General features: G+C 38.8%; 1 protein-coding gene across 1 annotated transcript in view; it reads left to right on the top strand.

Moving 5' to 3' along the window:
* The window catches only part of ADAMTS5 (ADAM metallopeptidase with thrombospondin type 1 motif 5), a 47,535-nt gene that overhangs the window by 3,779 nt on the left and 19,161 nt on the right, over positions 1-24,595 (top strand). The window contains exons 2-3 of the mRNA XM_055313438.1: positions 8,861-8,993; positions 20,079-20,246. Coding sequence (XP_055169413.1) covers positions 8,861-8,993; positions 20,079-20,246 — 301 coding nt within the window. The remainder of the gene's footprint in view (positions 1-8,860; positions 8,994-20,078; positions 20,247-24,595) is intronic.

The raw sequence follows: 24,595 nt of genomic DNA, 5'->3' as shown, positions 1-24,595 counted from the left end.
CCTAACTGCTTCCCAGAAAAAAAAGGAAAAGCTAGTCAGTGGTTCTGAATGATCTACTGCTTTTTCTGCGTTTTTGTTTTATCTGGGTAGCTAACAATTCCTATTTTTCCAAGCTCTGAAACGTATGAGTACATTTTAAGTAGATAAAAGCAAGGAAGAAAGAAATTAATGGTCTATCTTAATGTTAATAAGTATTATAATAACATACATTTTCCAAACTAGTCTGCACATGGAAAATATTTTACACGGGCCCTCCCTGGCCTCCCTGCCAAGCAGAAGCATACTTTTGGTAAAGCAAATCTCATTTAGCTTGCAGTTGGTCCTCTGGTATATACATCTAACTTGAGGGGAACCAAATATTTGAAAAAGCATGTGTATTGTGAATATATATACTCAATGTAAAAGAATGTTGTTGATTAGGGGGCTGAGAAAAATATTACAAAACCCTTAGTGGCATCCATTAAGAGTACTTCAAAATGTCAAGTTAAGCTCCATCTAATACTTCAGAATGTGGAAAATAAGAGGACTAGAGCAGAAATCATCTGAGCTCTTCTACCATAGAGATCAGATATCTTAAGACCTAAGAAAAACGTTCATGGCTTTTTTTTTTTTTTTTTCAATGAGAAATACCCTGAGTTGGCACCAGGGTCCTACTTTTACAACTCTGTTTTGAATGTAAGAAGTAACGTTGCTTAGCAGCCAGACGCCAAGCCATCAAATCCATGTTTTGATGGGCTCTGAGCACTGTTCAAATTTTGTGTCCAGATGTCTTCTCTTAAATTGCTTGTTTTTCGGGCATGAAGCAAATGTGTGAGGATATGTTTTCCACCCCTGTTTACTAGCCTAGGCCACCTTGAACGTTGCGTCTGGGAGTGCTAGTAGTTCTTTTATCAAACTGACACGCTTTACAGTACCCCGGGTACTCTAATTAGAGAAACTTAGCACCAGTCAATTTTCTGGCCTAGGAGCCGTTTTCATTCTGGAATAGCACTCATGCTGGAATTCACACCACTTCTGCCATCAAACAGTAGAAATCTGATCTCCCCAGGATTTAATTTCGCTTTCCAGAATCCTTTCCTTGTCCCTGGCTTCCTCTTTTATTTTAAAATAGGTTCTTTAAAGACAAACTCTTAAACCCACTTTGGAGACCACGGAGCCTTTTTTTTAGAAACCATATCCTTAACCTGCCGGATGACAAAATGGGAGGTTGTTTAACCTCCCCTCATCCCAAACTTCACATGGATCAGAAGTACTGGATTAAAAATGAACCAGCTACAGACTCTGTAACATACAAGGCCCATTCACCTACATTAACTATGATTGTGCCAGTTAATTGGCAATCGTCTCTCAGCTAACACCTCTCTTTTATGTTTTGCCTTGCAGTGCTGGGGAAGGACCCACAGAGAGCATTCCTCCTCTACCAGCCAGTCCCTTGTTAGGTTGTGACAATAGGGAGTCCTGAGGGGAAACCAGAAGCTTAGGAGGAAGCAGCAGCAAGTACTGTCTCTTATTTGCTCGCTGACTGGATTGACTAATCCCATCGCATATTTGAGTTCAAATCCCTTTTAAAGTCCAAAGTGAACTCTTAGCCAGGATTCCTAGCCTATAGATTAATCCCAATCAATAAAAATCTAAATAACTCAGAAATGGGAAGACTGGGAACAGATTAAACAGCTCTAGTTGACATTTTAAAAACAATGTAAATTGCAAATTGCTAAGAGAATAGATCTTAAAGGTTCTCATCACAAGAAAAGAAATTCTAACTATGCATAGTGATGGATATTAACTAGACTTATTGTGATCATTTCACAACATAGACATATATCAAATCGTGTTGTACACCTAAAACTAATATAACAAGTCAATTATATCTCAATGGATAAATAAATAAATAAAGTGAAGGATATTCTGAAAAAATCTAATGTCGATTAGCGACAACACAGCACAACACTCAGGACTATGTCATTCTCTCTCATTCTGAACACCTTCTATGTGGGAGGCACTCATTTGTGCAGCTGAAGGCAGCAAGATGTAATATACCTTCTCCCTACCCACCTGGGTTTATCACCAGGAGAAAGAAAGCAGATGCAGACATAAATACCTCTACCGTTAGGAAAATTTGAGTAAATGTTGTGACCGAGTTAGAAACAAAGTCTCTGAAAAGAGAGGGGAAGAGTAATCAATTCTGCCTATGGAACTCTATATAGGTTTCACTACAGATGTACAATTGAATCAGCACTCAAAGCATGGATAGATTTATTTGGATTCCGGCAGGTCTTACTGAGCATTTCTTATGTACAACCCATAATCATAAACCATTTTACAATTAATCCTTTCGATAATATGCAACCGTACTATCATTGTAATTGGACAAAGACATTCATGAAAAGAGGTAGTTTCCTAAGAGTAATAACTGACAAATGGCAGAGACAGATAGTCCTGTCTAGTACTCTCTTAACAAAATACTGTAACTAATTTATTCAATCAATATGTTTCTAACAAGCAGAGAGGGATTCAGAAATATGAGATGTGACCCCTTTCCTAAGAATCTGTTCCAGGAAACAGGTAAGGAAATGGATAATTGTTGTATAGCATGATGATTTTTATGATACATGTGATCATTAGATACCATGCAAGTACATTAGAAGGTTGCCTAAACCATCTGAGCTCAATTTGGAAGAAGGTCTAGAAGTTAGCCACATCCATGAGGAGGAGATAGGCATTGCAGACATGCCCAGCTATCCTGTGCAGTGGCCCAGGAGCACCATGTGAAATGTAGGTGGTTAGAAGTGATATTATCGACAATATGAGGGCAGAAGGGTAACAGAGTATAGTCTAGAGAAGATGTTAACAACTAGCTTATAGAAGAAACTGTATGTCATGTGAGAGAGAGAGAGAGATCTCAAGTTCTTTTCTTCTAAGGAAGCTAATCCTATTGGATTAGGACCCCACCCTTATGATCTCATTTAACCTTAATTACCTTCTAAAGGGCCCTGCCTTTAAATATAGTCACATTGGGAATTAAGGCTTCAGCATATGAATTTGAGTTTTGGGAGGAAGACACAGGTTAGGCCAAAGCACCTCACTTAAGAGTTTAAACTATAAATCCAGTGGGAATCTATGGAAAGAAAACAGTAGTGACCAGAAGCGTATTCTGGAATGAGCCTTCCAACATGAGTAATTGAACTCAACCCCAGGGGGATAGCCTTTGCAGGCTATTTCAGTAACCTGGTGGAGACTTGAGATGTTCAAAATTTGAACACTGAACTGGAAATTGAGAAGTAGAGTTCAAATCAAGAAATTTTAAAATGAAGTGGATGTGAATTAATTAAGCCTTTCCAGCAGAAGGAATGTTTGGGCTAAGGTTTGGTAACAAAGTATTGATAAGATACACAAATAGTGGACAAGAGGGGACATAACAGTGCAGAGGAGGCTGACAGGAAGCCTGGTTTGCATTGGGCAAGATTGAATGCATTGTGCAGGCTAATCAGATCTGGGCTCTAGAAGGTAATTGACTTCAGCATACAGGCAGGAGAGTTATGGGAGACAAGGGACTGGTTAGAGCCTTGGATGATGATGCAGGCAGGAAGGAATAATGGAAGGAAATGAGGAGTAGCCCGTTACCTGAGACATCTGGCTGATGGAATCCATGACTTACAGTGGCCAGTCAGATGCATCAGGAGAGAGAGAGAGAGAGAGAGAGAGAGAGAGAGAGAGAGAGATGCAAGAAAAAGATGTCCAGGTTTCTTATCCAGCACTTCCATTTCCTTCTTTTCTGGAATATACTTCTCAGGGCATTTTGTAAATTCAGTATGCTTCTAAATTACTGAGTTTTACCAAACACACTGTAAAGATAAAGATCATGCCATAGTGTTTGTCTCAGGAAAGGAATTTACTTGACCAGGCACAGATTATAAATATAAAAGACAACAGTGGTGTCCAGAAAAACACATGTGTTGATTTACCAGTACCATGGTGAAGGTGATTCAGGAATTGGGGTGTTTAGATATAGGTTTGAATTTTGATTTCACCAGTCTCAAGTTTGCAACTTTGGATACTTACCACCCCTGAGCTTTAGTTTTTCCACCTATAAATTGGAGTGTTTTCATTTAATACCAACACAGGTATAATTGGAAAGATGTAGAGATCACCTGGTCCAAATTCCTTATGTTAATGATGAGGCAACTTTGTCTCAAAGCATATAAACAACTTATGTAATGACTCTCACTAATAGCATTAGAATTAAAAAGTGAATTGCTTTGTATTTACTGTGTCTGATTAGCTTCCATTCCTGATCACCAAAATGACTCTTTCAAGCATCTCCTCCCCACTCAATCCTTAACTTGCTGCCCCCCTCTTCCCCTTTTTTATGTTTACAGACAAAATGTCCCATCTTGGAACTCGGGACCCAGATGTTCTTTCCAGCTTTCCCTGATTGCCTTCCACACAACAAATCCTATATTCTCCAGTCATGGCAAATTTCCTGTCTTTCCCCAAAATAGAACCTGCCTCTTACCATTCCGTGATATATTGGCCAGTCTTTCCTAGTTAGGACACCATTCCTGTAAGACCATCAGACTTCTATTCATCCCTCAATATCTAGTTACCTCCTTGGAGACCCTTTTATTGTTTCACTCAAGGAGACTTCGTCCGTTCCTCTTCTGCATTCCCTCAAAAATCTGTGCAAAATAGCATGTCATAATCTGCTTCCCTCTTGGCATATCTGTTCTGCTCACTAGATCATGATGTTTCTTAAGGTCAAGGTCAGATCTTATTTATTTTTCACAGTGTCAGCACTTAGTATAGCATCAGCAGATTGTGGGAGCACAGTCATTGTTTTAGGAATAAACGAACCTGGATCCCTTGGTCCCTAAATCAGCTGGACTCTGTATGTTTGATATTACCTAGTTTTATCCAGAAGCACAGATAGAGATTGTATAACATGGGCAATTATAATGGTCAGACTAACAGGCATGATTAATATAGTTTCTCTTGGGATCTAAATCAAGAGCTCTTTTATTGGGGATTGCTATAAAGGTAGCCAGAAAGGCAGATGACACCTCAAGAATTGAATGCATAGGATAAATATGAAGTGTGATATGTAAGTGCATGTTTGTATAATACATATGATTAAAATATGTACCACAGCAAAATAATTCTTCTATCGCTAACCCCTCTTCATAAAAATTGGGAAGAGAGACAGACATCGAAGGCTAGTTTAACCTTCTTCTGTGCCCTTCTCTTGAGCTCCATGCTTGCCCTTATGAGGTGGTGATGCCAATAGAAACAGAAGTTGCTGTTATTTAATTTCACATTCCACCATACAAGGTATTCTTGGTTAATTTGAACTGCCATTGCTGCAACTGTGATGATTTTTGCTCTTCTCACCTTGTGTTTCTTTTGGCTCCTTCCCTCAGCATATTTATGCTGCTTGAAAGACCAACCTCCCAGTCAAAGCGAGAAATCCTACAGCTCCCATTACTCATTCCACTTTGCGTATTCTTATGTCTGCTTGGTTCATTTTCCCCACCCAGTGCTCACCACTGGGATGTGCTAAATTGTACTATCTTCTGGGCATCTACTTCTCAAGTAGATGTTGTTGTTCCCTGCTTCCTACTCCATCCACACGAATAGATGTGGGTGCTACTACTCCTTCTAAATTCCATGACAAATCAGATATTGACATATTCGTAATCCTCTAAATGGCCACACCTGATGAATGGTCTCATGTCAATGACCTCCTTGTCAAGTCTTGTTGACCATCTCAGCTCTATTTTTGAGTTAGATACAATGTCCCAGTCATATCTCCTGGCCAACACCACAAGCCCACCTGTTAAGTCTCTGCATACTTTTGCAATCCTCCCATTACTAAATCTTCCTTTACATTGCTATCTACACCATAGTGATAAGATTTTGATCTTGCATGAAAAGAACCATCTTTGACATAACAAAGATATAACTTACTTTCAGATTTTAAATTGACCAAGCAGAAGAAGTTTTGTCAGCACTTGTAATTTATTTTATTTTTTTTAGCACTTGTAATTTAATTACCTTTTATGTAGGTAGCATATGTAATGCACACTTTTTTAGTCTCCCTGCCTCCAAACCCATAAGATGGTTGGATGGATGGATGGATGTATGGATGGATGGATGGATAATAGATAGATTAGATAGACAGATGCCATTGCCCCTATAGTATCCTTACTCCTGTTCTGAATTAAAAAACAAAACAAAAACCCTACAAACTTCAAATAAGGCTTGCACCTGTAAATGTTGTTATAAATCTCCACCAGCAAATAGATATGAGTGTGATAGCCTGTATTCTTAATAATTTGATGCACAAGTTAAGACTTAATACATTGGAATGAACATTGGATCACAAAGAAATAAAGACATGCATGTAAATCTTGAGGATTCAACAATAACGGTGTTGCTAAGGTTTGAAATTGTGTGAATGGAATTGAGAGGTTGCCAGTTTACATAATTACAGTTACAAAAATATATAGAGTATGGCCATGTCATCAAGGGGTTTAATCAGTGTGGTTAAAAAAATAACAACTGCTTCTGTTCATAATTTTGTCACATGCACACATTTCTATGGCAAAGGGCCAAATGCATTTAATGCAATTCAAGGATAACAAGGAGAATTGATAGCCTCTAATGAGCAATTGCTACAGCAAACAGAGAGATATTAAGTAAGAATCCATTTTAAACGCTATTCAGAACAGGAGGGTCATTTCCATTCACTGTGGCTCTTCATCTGAGCTTATTAATGACATAAGGAGTAAGAAGGGAAACAATTCTTGCATTTTATTATTTGAGGATAACAAACCCCAAATTGTGAAAATAAACATAGATCTTCTTTTTAAAAAATGTGTGCAGAAATAACCTGTAGTGTCTAGCAATGACAACTGAGTCTTTCGTCTTAACGTTACTGAAATGATTGGAGAAAAGCTGGATTAAAAATGTATTGTACTATATTATTATCTCAAAGACTGATTATTATGCAAAAGTGTGTTCCAATTTCAATTTTAAAAACTACTAATTTGTTCTCAACAGCTGTAATTTGAGATCCCACGGGATGACATATGAGGATACACAGGAAACTTGGGGAGGCTATTGCTGGTTTGGTGACTTGATTCACCAAGGCTACTTGGCCGAGATTTCCACTGTCTGAAGCTGTAATAACATGGTGGCAGCAATGTAATTCATCACAGCTGGGATCTCATAATATATGGAATACAATAAGGACCTGAAAATGTACTAGAGAGAAGATCATAGGGTTAGCTCTTTTAAATATTTTTTGCGTTGGATGGATTTTTTTGCAGCAACACAGGGAAGAATTAGAAGAGTAAGTTGACATTGACTAGGTGACATTGGTTATGTAGTAATAACACCTTGTGCTGACTTCCAGGAATCTGGTGAGATCTTGCTAGCATTTGGCATATTGAAGATGCGCAAGGTCTGCATTGCATCTAACTGTGTTACAATTTACCTCGATTAAGTAAATCAATTAAGTACAATTTACCTCAATTCTTTGAGTTTGTAGCCTAAGCCAGACATTGTGGTCATTGGGGACACAAAGATGGTAGCTATCATCGCAACCGGTAAATCGTCATCTTTCATAATAATTGATTTTTTAAAAGATTTTATTTATTTATTTGAGAGAGCGAGAACAAGCGAGGAGAGAGACAGAGAGAGAGAGGGAGGGGCCAACACCCCTCTGAGCAGGGAGCCTGACATGGGGTTCAATCTCAGGACCTTGGGATCATGACCTGAGCTGAAGGCAGATGCTTAACTGACTGAGCCACCCAGGTATCCAATAATTGATGTTTTTTAAAAAATCCTTTCCTTCTATAATTATTTACTTATGGCTTACTAAGATACTGTCTTGCTTTTTGGGATGTAAATGAACACAATGATAATTGTCATTGAAAACAGTAGTCAAGTGCAAGAAGTTTTAGTGCCTTTTAATACTCAAGTAGCATATACGGGAAAGCTTATCATCACAAATCTATCATGTCAGAAAATTTGGGTTATATCTTCTCTTTATAATTCATAACTTAAAATCATCTTGTGATCTCTCCTTCATCCAAATCAATCATTTTTAATGATCGTTTTAAGAATGTGTGATCGTGTTTTTCGTTGAGAATCTCTTAAGAACCATACAACTTCTCACCAGAAAAAAAATGCATACACTCGCTTACATAAACACCACATATTACATATATTTTCTGCAGGTTGATCAGATGAAGAAATCTGCATGAGGTCTACATCTTCAATCTGCATAAAATGCTAGGAGTTAAAGTGCATACATTTTTGAAGACACAACCTATGAAATTACAGCTCTATTTGGAAATTAAGAGATGATCTTTCAAGGAATTACGCTTTGGGATTACAATGGAGTTTCCCATTCCAAGTACTGATACACTAATATTTTGTCACTAATAAGTGGTTGCAGTTTGCTCCTGTGATGGAAAATAAATTATTAGGCCAGGCTTCTGATAAATTTAGCATGAATTTAGACCAGCATATTAGGGCTTCAGTAAGCCTGACTAGATGTGAAAGTGATCCCTGACATATGTGCCTGCACATATGTGGCGGTACCGCTTTCGGAAAGCTGTGGCTGCTGTTTTAAGGGACAAGCCACAATCATAGGACATCTTCTGTGCCTCCAGGGCCCAGAGAAGTGTAGAAGAACTGATGCCATTAGTTTGTCTTTGGTGCATTTCAAGAGCTGAACAGGTGCTACCATAGACATATCCCCACCCTTGCTGTTTGGAGTGAGCAAGTGGCTCTACAAGGTGGCTCCTTCTGGATGTGGATTGATTTTAACGATTTCTTTCTTTCTCCTGGGCAGGATTTATGTGGGCATCATTCATGTGACACCCTGGGAATGGCAGACGTCGGGACCATATGTTCTCCGGAGCGCAGCTGTGCTGTGATTGAAGATGATGGCCTCCATGCAGCTTTCACCGTGGCTCACGAAATTGGTATGCAGCGCCTTTTCCCTTCCCTCGCCAAATCAAACACTCGTAACAGCTGCAACAGGAACCCAAATACTTGGCAATTAATTCCAGATTTCTCCAGGTTCAGATGGACTGTTGGGGATTAAATTTGTTTATATTTGCACTTTTAGGGTTAACTAGTTGGGGGGGAGGAAGGCAAAGTCAGGCACACAGTAGATGTTTCCTTTCTGACAGTGTCATTTAGAAGTTTAAAAGAAAATTGCTACTGCTCCTGTCTTTTTAAGCATCCAGCAATGACTCTTAGATGGAATTTGTCACAGTTGATTATGGAATGCAGGGATGTCCCTCTTAAAAGTTACTCAGGGCTCTACTGACTCATCCAGAGCGAATCAGTTTGCACAGAAATTTGTCATGTTTATTCCATTGTGAGTGATATGAGCTCCTGTCACAGGTAAACAATAGCTTGTGGCAAATAATCCTTTCTCCTTTTTTAATAGCAAAGATAGCGAAACCAAGACCTGTAGTCAACAGGGTTCAAATGTCACGCGATTGCAAGCCATAAGAAACACCCCTAAATCTTAAAATTAGAGATTTAGCACTGAATTCCTTGTTGAAAAATATCCCACCAGTTAATAAATGTACTTCCCAAGCGATGAGTCAGGCAGGCTCCTAGGCATATGCACACTTTAGTACTTAGAATTAGACGTTAGAATCAGACACATCTGGGCTCACTGCTTGCTAGAGTACTTTCTACTGTGTCACGTGGGTCTTCTTATTTAAACTCTCAAAGCTTGTTTTCATATCTAAAATATAGGAGTAATGGTGCTGTTTTCATGGAGTTATTTCAGGGACAAATTTGGTAGGTCATAGATACCAGCTGTTATTTACACTCACACTTCTGTTTTTGCTTTTTAGTTAACTAGCTTATTTCATTTTAAATGTATGTATCACCTTTTAGCATCATCCTTTTTGGAGCAAAATATGGTTTGATGCTTTTTTGCTGCAGTTTTTATTAAGTGGATTCAGTTTTTAACCTAAAATCATAACTTTTAAATAGAGACTAAAGCTGCTTTTTTCACATTCCTAGTAGTAGGCAGAGACCATTTCACAAGGGGTAGATTTCTAGCTGCTATATTTTCTTTGGAAAGTTAAAATAACTTCAAAGATGTAATTGTGTAAGGCAGTGTATTGCAGCAGTGAAATAGCAATCGGTAGTTAAATTTCAATTCTTAAGTATTAATCACAACCTTAATTTTCTTAACACACTCTTCTTACCATCTAAGGAAAAAAAAAACCCACACAAACATAAAGCCTTAGCATGAATAACCATCCAACAGCATCACTGATATAATTTAACTTAACACGTTATTAGTCGGACTTCTTTAGCTTGAAGATGGAGTCCCATTCCTGCTTCCATGGTCTCTGCTTTGTCTCATGCAAGAGATTCAGACATCGAATCTCTGTCTCTTGACTAGAAGGGGACCGACAATGACACATGACTCTCTCTTCTGCTGCTCTAAAAGACTTAGCATACCTGAAAAGCTTTTTAAAACACATATGCCAGGGCAGCCCCCCGTGGCACAGCAGTTTAGCGCCGCCTGCAGCCCAGGCTGTGATCCTGGAGACCCGGGATCGAGTCCCGCGTTGGGCTCCCCACATGGAGCCTGCTTCTCCCTCTGCCTGTGTCTCTGCCTCTCTCTCTCTCTTTCTGTGTGTGTGTGTGTGTGTCTATGAATAAGTAAATCAAAAAAAATCTTAGAACACATATGCCATCTGAACTCCTGGCCTGCGAATATGTTTTCAGCTATCTCTCATTCGTACCTATTAGCTGATAATAATACAACTCAGTATAGGTCCTTAGTCACTATTTATTACATATCCATGTAGGTACATGAGTGAGTAAGTGGGAGAAACACAAGAGCTGCCCAAGGCAACATTCAGAATGTGTAGTGGAGGCTAAGAAGAATTAGACCAAATATCAGGAGGATTGTAATTAAGCAGAGATGGTTTCAAAAGGACACCAGCAATTACTCAGAGTCATGAAAGTTCCAAAAGAAAGGTTCTAAATCCCTGGGTAGGCAGAGGCTAGTATGTTTCAGACTGGGTAAACAACATAGCTGAATTGTGGCATCAAGCATCCATAAGATTACAAACCCTAAATCCTGATCTTCTGCAGAAGGGATTATAGATTTCTTGAGGGAAGGGCTACTTCTTCCTTTAATCTGCAGGGACCCGTGCTCACACATTGATAGCATTTGGGAAGTTTCTCTGTAAGAATACCATCGTGGCAGTAAATGCACCTTCTTTGCCCTCACTCTCAAGGCAACTGAGCTGCCATGAAGTACCTTCCACTATCACCTTTCCCAGCCCTCCGGAATTCCTAAACCAAGGATTGACATAGGCAGACCTTATAGTCTGAGAGGTAGGAAGACAGGTGCTGGTGAGAACGAATGTCTTATTAAAGCCATATATGTACAGTAAGAACTTTTCTTAACAGTATTGGACAATTTTACAAGGGAACAGTGCAGGAGAAAATGTAGGCTTCTCTGTGAAAAATCCAGCCTGAATCTTTGATCCATGACTATGCCCTGGGTTCCCTTTAATTTCTTGGTTGGGCCAGCTCTTATTTCCTTCTTTAGAATTCTCTAGGATCCATTCTTCAGTCAAACACTGCCTACTTAATTTGTCTTTCTGCATTACCTATAGCCAAATCAGAGATATTTAAGATTTGGGGTTAATTTCCCTTTCATAAGCGGATCTGGCTTTCATTCGCTTTATTTTCTAATTGCTTTATAATTCTCTAATTTCACTTTTTGCCTAAATATTGTGAGCATGTGTTACAAACTATGAGCCTTAAAGAAATTAGAGACAATAACCTCCCAAAATATTTCCTAATCATCTGTCTGTGATTACAGACACTGTGCCTCTCTAGCCAGTGTGATCTTTGGTAATAATACTGCTCACTGATCTGCTTCCAGTGTTTTATTTTTAGATTGTTGCATGAAACCATGGGTCTGAGCTAACCATGCTCTGGATTCTAATTCCACTCCTTTCTTCTCACGTAATTTCCTCCTGTCCCTTTTATTAGGCACTTACCACTTTCCAGGTTGGGAAGTGACCTCAGTTTTGCTAGAGTGCTTTGAATCTGCTTGAGCCCATTCCCAAACAGGCAGTCTGCTTCATGTACATGGTGTAAATATGTGACTGTGCTCAAAATGGAAAGCATGGAGAAAATTCCCAGGCTGTTCCATAGTTTTTCTTTATTTCTTCTATCCAGAATAAGAGGATATATTTGATGAAGAGAAATGCTTTCACTAATGACTTAAAGTCTCTCATGCAGGACCCTGCCACTGCTTCTCTCAGCACATAGTGGTTTAAAATTCAAAGTTGTATTTGTTGTTGTTGTTGTTGTTGTTGTTTTATATTTTATTTATTTATTCATGGGAGACACAGAAAGAGAGGCAGAGACCCAGGCAAAGGGAGGAGAAGCAGGCTTCATGCAAGGAGCCCGATGTGGGACTCGATCCCAGGAATCCAGGATCAGGCCCTGAGCCAAAGGCAGATGCTCAACTGCTGAGCCACCCAGGCATCCCTCAAAGTTGTATTTGAATCAAAATTTCCTTTGATCTTTATTCCCCCATCAAAAAAAATTTTCCTAACTTGAAAATTAACATGTAAGATAGAGGCAAGTCTGAAGTACCTATGTTACACCTTCTCTGTCCATCATGAAAAAAACCGGAATGTCAGTGAACATTTCTGAATGTTCCTGGACCACATGTCTATGAACACTTCTCTTTTCCTGCTAATTGTTTCTTTAAAAAAATATAAAAATGAAAAGAGCTAGACTTGGGAGGTCTCTAGTCAACTGATGCCAATATTGGCTTTTGGACAATGGATTTGGTAAGTATTGACTGTACACAGGCAGTAATAATTTGTCTTCCCCCTTGCTGTTCTGTATGTGTAAACATTAACCAAATCATTAGGACATTCTAAAAAGTTGCTTTACACTATCGAGAACACAGTCCCCATCCCTATGCCTTGAGTGGAGGCAAAAATCTGGTTATGGCCATTTTACAATCCAAGTGTGAACTGTAGAAAGCTTTCAAATGAATGTAAGTTTGCATTTTGAGTTTATATTTTTTTAACTTGTCAAACTTTTATGATTGGCTTGTAATAATAAAAGATTTCACCTGCTGCACACATGGCTCTTCAAAATAATAATTTTATTGATGTTGGGCCAGCTTCTAATATGCTAGGGGGAACAATCTGATTTTATTTAGACTAATGAAAGCCATAATTTGCAAACTTGCTGAAGTTCGGCTTTATAGTAGTTAATCGTAAAATGTGCTAAGTGAATCTCTCCACCATGAAAGACTCCAAACGGCTTCCTAAGCTAAAGTCAGGCGATTTAAAAAGCCAAAGCCAGGAGCACCTGGGTGGCTCAGTCGGTTAAGCATCTGCCTTCGGCTGGGGTCAGAATCTCAGGGTCCTGGGATCGAGCCCTGCGTGGGGCTCCCCTCTCAGTGGGGAGTCTGCGTGTCCCTCTCCCTCTGCCCCCAACCCCACCCTCTTGCTTGTGCATATGAGTGCTCTCTCTCAAATAAATAAATAACATCTTCAAAAAAAAAATCAAAGCCAAGTATTCAGCTAGAGGCTAAGGAAGTGGCTGAGAGGCAACAGCATGGCAGCCTGTGTTTTGCTGTGGTTAGAGGAGGTCTCTGGTTGTGCTGATCTGTGTGGGACTGGGCTCCCATGGATGATTAGATTAAACACGGCTGTGTTTTGAAAAGCTGCAGAGGCCCGAGAAACACCATGGACCGAAGCTGATGCCCAGAGTCAGATGTCAGGACTGACTTTGAGATGTGAAGTGAAAGGAAGCGAGGATTAAACTTGGTATTTACCCCCAAACCTATAGCTTTAATCAACATGAACTGGGCTTTTTTTTTTTTTTTCCTCTATCTAGCCTGGAGCAATGCCACACTATGTCTTTCTTGGCCCCCAGATGAAAGGTGGGAATGGGCCTTTACTATACGTCCAGCAGCGCTGATAGATTTAGTGTTTAGTATCACTTCTGTATTTTTTTTCATCCTATCCGAATTTCCATTTCTCTCCAGGAGGCCTAGAGATTGCCTGCCACACATGTGGAAATTCAAGTTGAAGGTCGTATAAAAAAGAAATATATCATGAATGTCATGCATGGTTTCTTTCCTTCTAACAATTAGCAAATTTCCCCGTTCTCTCCCAAATCGAGGGGGTCTAGTAGTATCACAATTTAATAAAGCTACTTGAGATTAGAGTACCTGTAAGTAAAAGCGTAACAAAGCCAGGATAATGGTGAGAAGAGTGAAGTTAGCTCACAGTCCCTGGGCCTTTGATATTTGTCAAACAGATTTTCTGAGCACTTTGCATCTCTTATATCATTTAATCCTCACAAAATGCCAGGGGTCAGTACTCTCAGTGAGTCACCCAAGAGAGGAAGAAACTGACATGCAGAGGTATAAATGTTTTTAAGAAATTTCTAAACCTGTCTGAGGTCAACAACTAGTAAACTGCTAGAGTAAGATTTGAACCCAGTTCCCCTGGCTCTAAACCCAAGATTTATTGCTATCCTTTTTTTTTTTTTTTTTTAAGATTTTATGGATTTATTCATGAGAGACAGAGGGAGGCAGAGACATAGCAGAGGGAGAAACAGGCTTCCTGCAGGAAGCCTGAGGCAGGACTAGATTCCAGGACCCTGGGATCACATCCTGAGCCTAACTAAGGCAGACACTCAACCACTGAGCATGCATCAACCCTGGCGTCCCTGTTGCTATCCTGTAATGGTTTGTTCGTGTTCATTTTCCCGGAGATAATCCTGAAAATTTGATTCAAAAGGATATGGATGTGTAGCTAGTTATAAGGTGAAAACATTCAGTTTTCTTCCTCCCAAATTATAGAATGGATACAACATTTACCATTTATGTTTAATGTTTCGAAGTGGGAGTTTAAGAACTTTATGCCTTCTACATAAGGATGTGCATTTGAACAGACATTATGATCCAATTGTTGGAGCTCCTGGTTCTCTTCAAGGATTCTGGATTCTGATCCCATGTGAGCTATTGGCTCACTCTTCAACCCCTGGCAAGACCTTCTTACACCTCAATAATCCCAGCTGGAAAATTAGGTAAAATAAAAACATGACCTCATTAAGAAACAGATGCTTCATCTGAGCAGGGTTTTCTTAAATAAACACATTACAGAGCTTCTTGTGACATTTTTTTTTTTTAAGGATGTGGTACTGTGCCCCCTTGTCCATTGGTCAATCTGGGGTCAAGAGACAAGAGTTTGAAATTCTGTTTAATTTTCAGACCAAAGTTTAGAAAAACAAGCAAATTTTCTTCCTGAGGTTAATGTGATAAGTCAGCCTTAGTTGTACAGTGATACCTGAGCTGAATAAGAAGTTGGACCAACATTTTCCTTTATAGTAACCTGTCTTCACCCGATGTACAGGATCTCAGATTTTCTAACATCAGATTCATCTGTGAATTTCAGGAGGCAAGATACTTTTTAAGTCTATATTGTGAATATCAGAGATAAAATTTACCTAATTAAATGTCACCCATTTGCCTTTAAAAAGACAAACTTCTCGATCATACTTGAGAAATTACTGAGTGACTAATGATTTGCTAATTCTGAGATAACAGTGTAATTCAGACTCTTACCCTATAGACTTTGCTTTGACATAATCTACTGTGAAATTCACTTCCTTAAGGTAATCCAAATAAACCCCTTCCTGATGTCACACTGTGTCGTGGGCACCCATTAGCAAGTATTTGTGATAGGGTTTAGTATCTATTAAGAATAGATTAGTATTTTCTCCAAAAGCATTTGCAGTTTACGTCTTGAATTTTAATAATGATTCAAAAACGCAAAGATACAGTTCTGAGGTCTGCATCACATGGGAAAACATTGGATTACACAGTTGCATTATTCTTTGGGCTTCCCTCTCACTCCTATAATACCTTTTATTTTCCTATTTCGTATATAAATACCAATGCCATTAACAAGTGCACCCACTACTCAAGTGTGTTTGTTCCTTAATTGCCTCAGGATTTGAGGGGAGGGGTTTCCAATTCCATCAATCAAGAATTAAAGATTGACTAAGAAAGATAGCACCGTCAACAAGATTACTTGGCGAAAGCAAACAAACTGTTCTTCAATTGTTTGCTTGTCTACGAAGTACAAATACTAATACCTCCAAATACAAATACTAATTCTTCCTTAAAGTGAGGCTTTGTGGCCTCTACTTGAAACTCTTGACAGTGAATTGTCGCCTTAAATCTAGTATCTGCATTGTCTCTTCTCGGTAGGGGTTTCCCTGCCAGAGCTTGGTTGAGCTTCTTCAAAACTCTTACCTTTGGGGATCCCTGGGTGGCTTAGCGGTTTGGCACCTGCCTTCGGCCCAGGGCGTGATCCTGGAGTCCTGAGATCGAGTCCCGCATCAGGCTCCCTGCATGGAGCCTCCTTCTCCCTCTGCCTGTGTCTCTGCCTCTAGCTCTTTCTGTGTCTCTCATAAATAAATAAATAAAATCTTAAAAAATTCTCACCTTCAAAACTGCCATGACTCCTCTTCACTCTGCTTTTCTACATGGACTTGAGAAAGAAATATCTGAATTGCCTTTCTCTGTGGGTTTCTTGATTCTTTCACCCTGCCCCCCTCCAGGGACTTCACCCCTCAATCAATTCTGCTCTGTATTGCACTAAAAACTCATCGTGAGATATATCTCAATAAAACAACAAATTAGTTTAGGGCTTGCAAGCATTTCCTCCAATGATTCTTTATTGTTCATGTGCTGTCTTATTCTCTGGGACACATTTGTGTAAATCCCAGCTGTGCTAATCCTGCCAGAGGCTGCTTATTGGAGGAATGCTTAGCCTCCAATCCACATCTGTAATTTTAAACTTCTCTGTGGGCGATTGATGAACAAACTCTCCCTGGAAAAAGGCAGATGTTCTAGGAGATCGGTGACATCACGATAAATTCTGATTAAACCTTCCAAAACACCAACTCGAAATGAATTATATTGTCAGCTACAGCATATTTTAAATTTCCTAGATTCTGGATTCTTCTGGTAATGAGCTTTTAGTATCATGGTGTGCTTTCTCTAACGTGAGCATCCTTTTAAAAGAGCATGTGTTAAAAAAAAAAAGAGCATGTGTTTTTATATGTATCTTGCCATTTCAGGGCTCAAAGATAAGGGCTAATGTCAGACTGACATTAGGTGTCTTAGCATAGTGGTTGGGGGATCACATTTGAAAATAACCACATCTTTTGCTGTTCACAGCCCTTAGTATGGCTGTCACGTCTCTCCTGAAGAGCATCCAAACATCTCTCACATTGATCTTCCATTTTAATTCCTGTCCAACTCCTGAAGGGAAGTCACATGGGTCTCTCTCACTGTGCCCTGGTTCCAGCTACTGGAACCAGCTGCTGTTTCCTTGGGTGCTTAAATGTTCTTCACACTGACCATGACTCCTGTTGTCCTTGAGAGAGCATGCCTCTCCCAGCCAGCTGACAGACTTTCTTCATGGAGGACAAAACATTCCTCCAAAGAATCTGTCTCTCAGTTGACCCTCAATCAGTCCATTCCTGACTCACTTTTGCAGATCTTACAAAACTCACATCTTCGTTTAGCTCCTACTGAAGTAGAACTAAGATTTGTTCATGCCCAGAATGGCAATCTTTTCTGGTTGCCATATGAAAATTCCTTATATGTATCTTTGGCAGCAATTAAGTTACATTGATAAATTAGTAAATTTAGGAAGCATGAAATTCACAATATTAAGCCAAGCCACATGCCAAAAGATTCATAAAACGATACCAAAATATTTTTAAATAAACGGCTTTGCTTATATAATTGAAATCTTTTTTAAAAAAAAATTAGATGCCTCACCATTCTATATGAAAGAAAAAAATGAGGTACTCTGACGGGTTTCTCAAAGCCAATTTGGTGTTTGCTACACTGCCTGTATTTTAAATCAGAAATCTGAAATTTACCCTCCAAATGAAGTGAGAATCACTTGGATGCTATAAAAAAATTCATCTGGAAAGTGCCATTTGTTTAGATACATTTGGAGGAAAAGACTGTTGCTTCGTTAAATAAGTGTGGATATCTTATGAAATAGAATGCAAAATCACATGTTTTTCTAAAACATAAAAACCTGGATTCAAATAAATGTTATGTGGCAGAGGTCACCTCAGGCCACTTCCCCTCTCTCTCTTCTATGCCAGGGGAAAAAAACTTAAGTGTGAAATTTCCACACAAATCCCACCATGTTAGCTGATAAAGATTCTATGATGGAAAAGTTCAAGAAGCGCAGAGTGCCCTCTCAACAAGTGTTAGAGGTGCTTGGTAACCTTAAGCCATTTTGACCGGGGCATGATGAAAGGTTCTGTTTTCTCTGAGTTGCAGGTGGCATGAAAAAAATCAACATACCACCCCAAAACTGGACGAACTCCTGCCAGTTTTTTGTATGTTATTTGGGACATACTTCACAGACTCTGATGCACATTCACGCTACTGAGCAAATAAAACGTGAGGGCAGGAGGGTTTCCCACAGAAAACTTGCTAGGCTGGCAAATGCTATGGAAGTAAATAACTGCATAAATACCATAAAAATGTGGAGCTTTGGAAGGTCACTGAGCCCTAGCCACTTAATTTCAGCCACAACAGCAAGCAGCTGCTCGGTGGACAATTTTGTTATGAGGTGTTGGTGATTTAACAAGTTGGCCAAAAGTAGTTGGAATGTGGCATGAAAGATTTCATCTCTGTTGGGTTTTACTGTTGCATACTGGACTTTTTTATTTTTTATTTTTTGGCAGAATGGACAAAGTCCCTGCCTCTGGCATACAGGAACCCAAAGAAAATGCATTAATCACTTTTCTGTAGTATTTTATACACCCTTTTTAATACTTTGTGTATGACTCTATAAAGTTATACCAAAAAAAAAAAAAAAGGAAAGAAAGAAAGGAAAAAAGACAGCAAGCAAGCCAGCCAGCGACTAAGGTCTACTTGTCTGCTGCTTCGAATCTCTACCAACTAACGTCCTATATATATATATATATATATATATATATATATATATATATATTTTTTAAGCAGCATTTCATATTTACTGGCAAATGTCATTTTATCCTTAGACTATGTGAAAATTAATCTTATATAATAAAAAACACTTTTTATTATAAAAATATGGTTGGGATACCTAGCTTGGTAGACTAGCAATGCAGTGCAATGTGGGATTGCAGAGACCATGGTGGGCTGAAGCATAAATACCCATCTCACTGAGCAGCTTGAACAATACTTCTCTTTATAGAATTTGTTTTCTCTTCCAGCTCTAACACTCCATGATGGGCATCTTGGTATTTTAGACATTTCTTCAATATGCCATTTACTTATGGGAAGAGTAAACATGCAGAACTTTCTAAATAAATAATTGAAAGGGTGAAAGCAAGTGTACCTTTGCCTGAAATCTGCAAGCTCATAATTTCACTTCTCTTTCTTTTCTCCCCTGGTCATCTTTTGGATAGCTACCTATTAATTCGGCCAAGGAAATAGAAGTCACTGATATTCAAAAACCATCTATTAAGTGTTTGCAACTTGCAGAACATTGAGTTAAATGCAGACATTTCCACAGTGGATGGAGGAGATGCACTCTGATCTCATGGGGCTCATGGTTGATCAGAAAAGGCGGAAAATTAGACAAGTAATCAAAATAATATGCAGTGAGGGCTATGACATAATTCCACAGTTGCCTTGCAAATTCTGGATTCTAAATAAGGCCTGTTTCTCCATGTCATTGAGCATGTGTGATCCATATGGATTATGGGAACGTCCACTCCTCAGTGTAATTTTTTCAGTTTTCCCCTAAATGTTCACCGAAAGTGACTGTTCTGACTACTTACAGCTTTAATTTCCCTGGGGGTCCAGTCTGTGCATGAGAAGGCAGTTAAAATGAACTCATGTACATTTGGGAGGGAGGTGGGAAACCCAGTGCTAGTGTAATTGTCACAGAAATGTAGAAATGCAAAATCATTCATTATTGCACACCTTCTCTTCTCTGCCTTAGGACATCTACTTGGCCTCTCCCATGATGATTCCAAATTCTGTGAAGAGAACTTTGGTTCCACAGAAGATAAGCGCTTAATGTCTTCTATCCTGACCAGCATCGATGCGTCCAAGCCCTGGTCCAAGTGTACTTCAGCCACCATCACAGAATTCCTGGATGATGGCCATGGTATGTGTCATTTAAGACAACATGGGCTCAAGAACAAAACTTAGAGGGGATTCTTACCAGTGTTACTTTACAACATCCTCATGAAACCCACCATGTCCTCTGAGACGATGGTTGTTTAGATAGGGTCAGAAAAGGAGCAGAGGGAGTGTCTGTTGGTGTATGATGCCAACGTCCTTGGTGGCATTATAGCTATGGTATTTTTTGCTTTGGAATTGAAAAGTTCAAAAGAGAAGCAGTGTGGGAGACCACACAGAATGCCTAGCCAGTGCCCTGAAAGCCTGGCTTTTATTCCGTCTTTCACCACTAGCTTCCTGTGAGAATGTTGGCAGACATCTTGTTTCCCTGCTATTAATATATGACTCTCAGAATTATTTGTTACATGCCTATTATAGGGGTGTGGTTAAAACGTAGGTGACAATTCTGTTGGATCCTCTTTACGGCAACGGAAAACAAGGAAAGGAAGCTCTTTAGATCTGCGTTCACTGGAAGGATCTGGCTTCATCCTGACAGTAGATTTTCAGGAAGTAGAGTGAAAACAGCAGAACAGAAAGAGAAAATCAATCTGAATAGTGGGGAAACGCTTTAAGCACTTCAAGAAACAATCTTTGGCTGTATCCACTAGGTACAGTTCAAGAGCATAACCTACTTTATTAAATTCTATAAATCTAGGATTAGTTTTGTAAATTATGTAAAGATACCAAAGAAGTCACAGTTTCTAGAAATAATAAATTCTGGCCCTTAAGTAATCTTCAAAACAAGATGTTGCTAATTTCCTATCATCCCTGTGACTCGAAACGACTAGAAGCATCGGAGGATAGATGCGTTAGAGTTGAAGTAGTTCAAATACAGAAACCATGTAGTTCAAGTTTCTCACACTATAGAAATGGACATATTCTCGTTCCTTTTTTTTCCTCTTAAAATGTGTCTCTCTTCCAAAACTGGTGGTTGAACTGAATATGACAGAAATTTTTTATCATAATAATTGTCCATAAAGTTATCTCATGACGTATAGTTTAGAGTTAGCCAAAAAGAGTCTGTGGTAGTAGTTTTCCCTAGTTCCACAAAGTTTATGGCCTAATATTTCACAATATCTTAGTGCGCTAGCCATCATGAACTTTGGCTATGTAATGTCAAAATAATTAATGCATTCAACTCTTTTCAGACAAAAAAAACAAATTCTGCCTCACAGATTTTGGTCTCTCACAAGCAAAATCTGTTCACTAACACTTTTGCCACGTTAGTGGTGGTGTTTTAGCTACTTTAAACTTTTTAAAATAAAATATCTTATTCCTGAGAACAATCCAAGCTTAGCCTGGTTTAAAATTTCCCTCAATACAAACTGTTCTCTGCTCATTGAAAGGACATCCCAGTAGCTCAAAGATTTAGAAAAAAAAAATACTAAGAATCAGTGTATTAGGCTTTCCCTTTAGACTAATAATAAGTGGTGATTTTCTGCATAGCTAAGTTTACAGTGCTGATTTAATGCTGATAAAGTCCTGCAATGAATGTTTACCTAATTATCTGCCTATCCACATTGATCAAGGCAATATCTAATAAAATCCCTCTTGGGTGGAACCCTAGTATCCACTCTTAATATTGCTTTTGCTGCGTTTTTGTCAGGTTTTCTGAAAATGAAATAACATTAATATTTTGTTTCAGAATCACACATTACACATTCCAAAAGTTTGAGCTAAACGTTGAATCCCTAAATGAATGGATTTAGTTGCTAAGGCAGCAAATACTTATGGCTAAAATGGGACCATTTTTTTTCCTGTGCAAGTATTAGGTCAGCTAATTACAATGCTGTGCAGAAGTTTGTTCCTATTGCCATAATTTTGGAGTGATTCATTTATTTCATGTTTGTGGAATTCATGATCTTACTTTTTGTGCAGTAAATATGCTTTCAGTATTGTCTTCATTTCTTAAAATGACTTCAGTATTTAAAAGAGTCCACATTTAGATTTTTAACGCTTTTGCAACAAATCTACATATTTTATACGTCTCGCTGTGTCCATCCCAGTGATCCTGATGGCAGATAACAACCAAGAACATACAGTTAGTAGATGTAGATTTTATTCACTTTTATTCACTGGCGCTGGTAAAATCTTATCCGAATTTCCCATGGATGTGTTAAATAAATTGAGGAAATTAGCAAAATTCTTGGAACAGCACATTCTCATAGTCTACTCATTAATTAACTCATTTCATCAAGCTTAGACTCTCTCACTTTTGAATATGTTGGTTAGACAGTCTTGTATTATAACCAAAACACACACACACACACCAATTTTATCAGTGCCTATAATGAATAAAGTCATTTTAGAATATAGAGAGCCAAAGAAGGCAGTAGTAAGTGGCAAAGCTCAGTTATGCTCATTTCAAAACAGCACGCACAGATACTGAAGCAGGGGTATGCTCTAAGCACTGTCATTTAAATGTGAATTCAAACAATTTAGTAACTTTTACACTGCCACCAAAAAACTGACATAACTCAGTAAAAGTGTGATGGGAATTAGTAAGATGATTTTGAGATGGTCGAGGCTCTGACGTTTCAATTCCAGAGTTTAGAAGAAAACCAGAGAGAACATCAAAGTCCGAGAGGAAAGGAAAACAAACAAACACATCTTTCTTAGAAGACTAGACTAATACCAAGAAACCATATGGTAAAGCCCTTTTACTTCGCTCATAGGATATCACTTGGATTTCCATCCAGAGCCCATTCATTCAGAGTTAATAGAAATAGTTCTACAGTTTTTCAGTACTAATTTTCGAGGCCATAGCAATTTTAAGCAATGAAATAGTCGTGGCAGAGGGCTGGGGCAGGGGGTACTTTAGACAGGTAGACTGAGAACAAGAAGGGATATTATTTTACAGTAAGGGAGAAACCAGAAATGCTGTAAAATGTAGCCCTAAATCATTAAAAGCTCAGAGGCCTGGCACCTTTTTCCCAAAGGTCAAAAACCAGTATCACACCACCATAATCCCTGAAGGTACCTCTGTATTTCCGCATCAATACTCAGAAAGAAGTGATTTGCAATTATCAAGAAATTGTGATATTAATATAAGGGAGAAAAGCCATTGATATTTTTAGGGATATGCTCTCACAAAATGTATGCAATTCTTAGATGGGACCTAAAGAGTTCCTTATCTGGAAAATCCATTTATGGATAATAGCTCATCTGTCTCCCTCTCACCTCCGGCAGTGCTAGAAAAATGAGGTCTTAAAGCACAACTAAATTCAAATCATTTGATTTGTTTTTAAAATTATTAACCCTAAGTAGCTGGACATTCGTAGTGCTCTCCCACTGCCAAATTTAAATTCGTTAATACTGAGTGTTTCCTGATGATTTAGTTCCAAGCACTATGTAGCAATTTAGTTATGGTTGAAAAGTCAACGTGCACACTCTAAAATAACTATGCCTGCAGATTTGTGATTCAGAAAAGGAGAAGCCATGTCTCAGGGGAACACCCCACCACCAGCCTTGCCAAGATACTTGTAGACATTCTGCAGTGTTTGTACAAGTTAGCTTTAGGCAAGCTGGCAAGGTCTGTGAGCCCCAGAATTGAAGATAAGCCCTGGCAGGGGAAATTGTGCAGTGAAAGCAGGTTATTGAATTTCCTTTCTCAAATGCTAATAACCTTGAAGCCAAGAAAGATAGCCGTGTCCACTGTATCCCTAAGTCCTCAGTGCCAGGTGATGAGAAAGGCCACCTCCCAAACAGGCACAGCTCAAGAACCCCTTTGGCACCGACTGCTCAGGCAAATCTAGAGACAATTTTGAAATATTAACATGCGGTATGTTTAAAGAGCTAAGTTTATAGCCGTCTACTAAGCATAGGACTTTGGAGATGAAATGGTGTTAGAAAACCAGTTCTCTGAATCCTTTGTCAGTGTAGACTATAGGCTGGTAATAAAGAAGATCTTAACATTCAGTATGTAAGGTAGTACTCATAAAATTCAAGGTCCATCATGATCATATCTTGATTTACACAATAAATATGTTCTTTGAAAGAATCTGCCAATAAGACATAGTTTAAGAACATGGTGACCTGTGTTTTTAAAAAGGAGACTTTTTCATCTAATTTCCTTGGCATTACCTTTGCTCAGCAGGGCACTTAGAGCTTGTGACAGTTTCACAAAGAGACCCTTGGGATTGCTTTTGGTCAGCAACCATGGTCTGTACATTTCCATGTCCTTAAGTTTTCTCTGTCAGCTGGTCCATAATGCATCGGTTTCTCTTTTATGTTAGGCATTCAAATGAAGACGTTAAAGAACTTTGAGTTGCCAGGCCAGGGAGATATGCCTGGAAAATAAGAGGGGAGAGTTTGCAATGGACGAGTTTCATTAAG

The sequence above is a fragment of the Nyctereutes procyonoides genome, unplaced genomic scaffold (assembly GCF_905146905.1).
Source record: "Nyctereutes procyonoides isolate TBG_1078 unplaced genomic scaffold, NYPRO_anot_genome, whole genome shotgun sequence".
NCBI lineage: Eukaryota > Metazoa > Chordata > Mammalia > Carnivora > Canidae > Nyctereutes > Nyctereutes procyonoides.
Note: the sequence above shows the minus strand (reverse complement) of the source record. Positions and strands in the feature narration are given on the sequence as shown.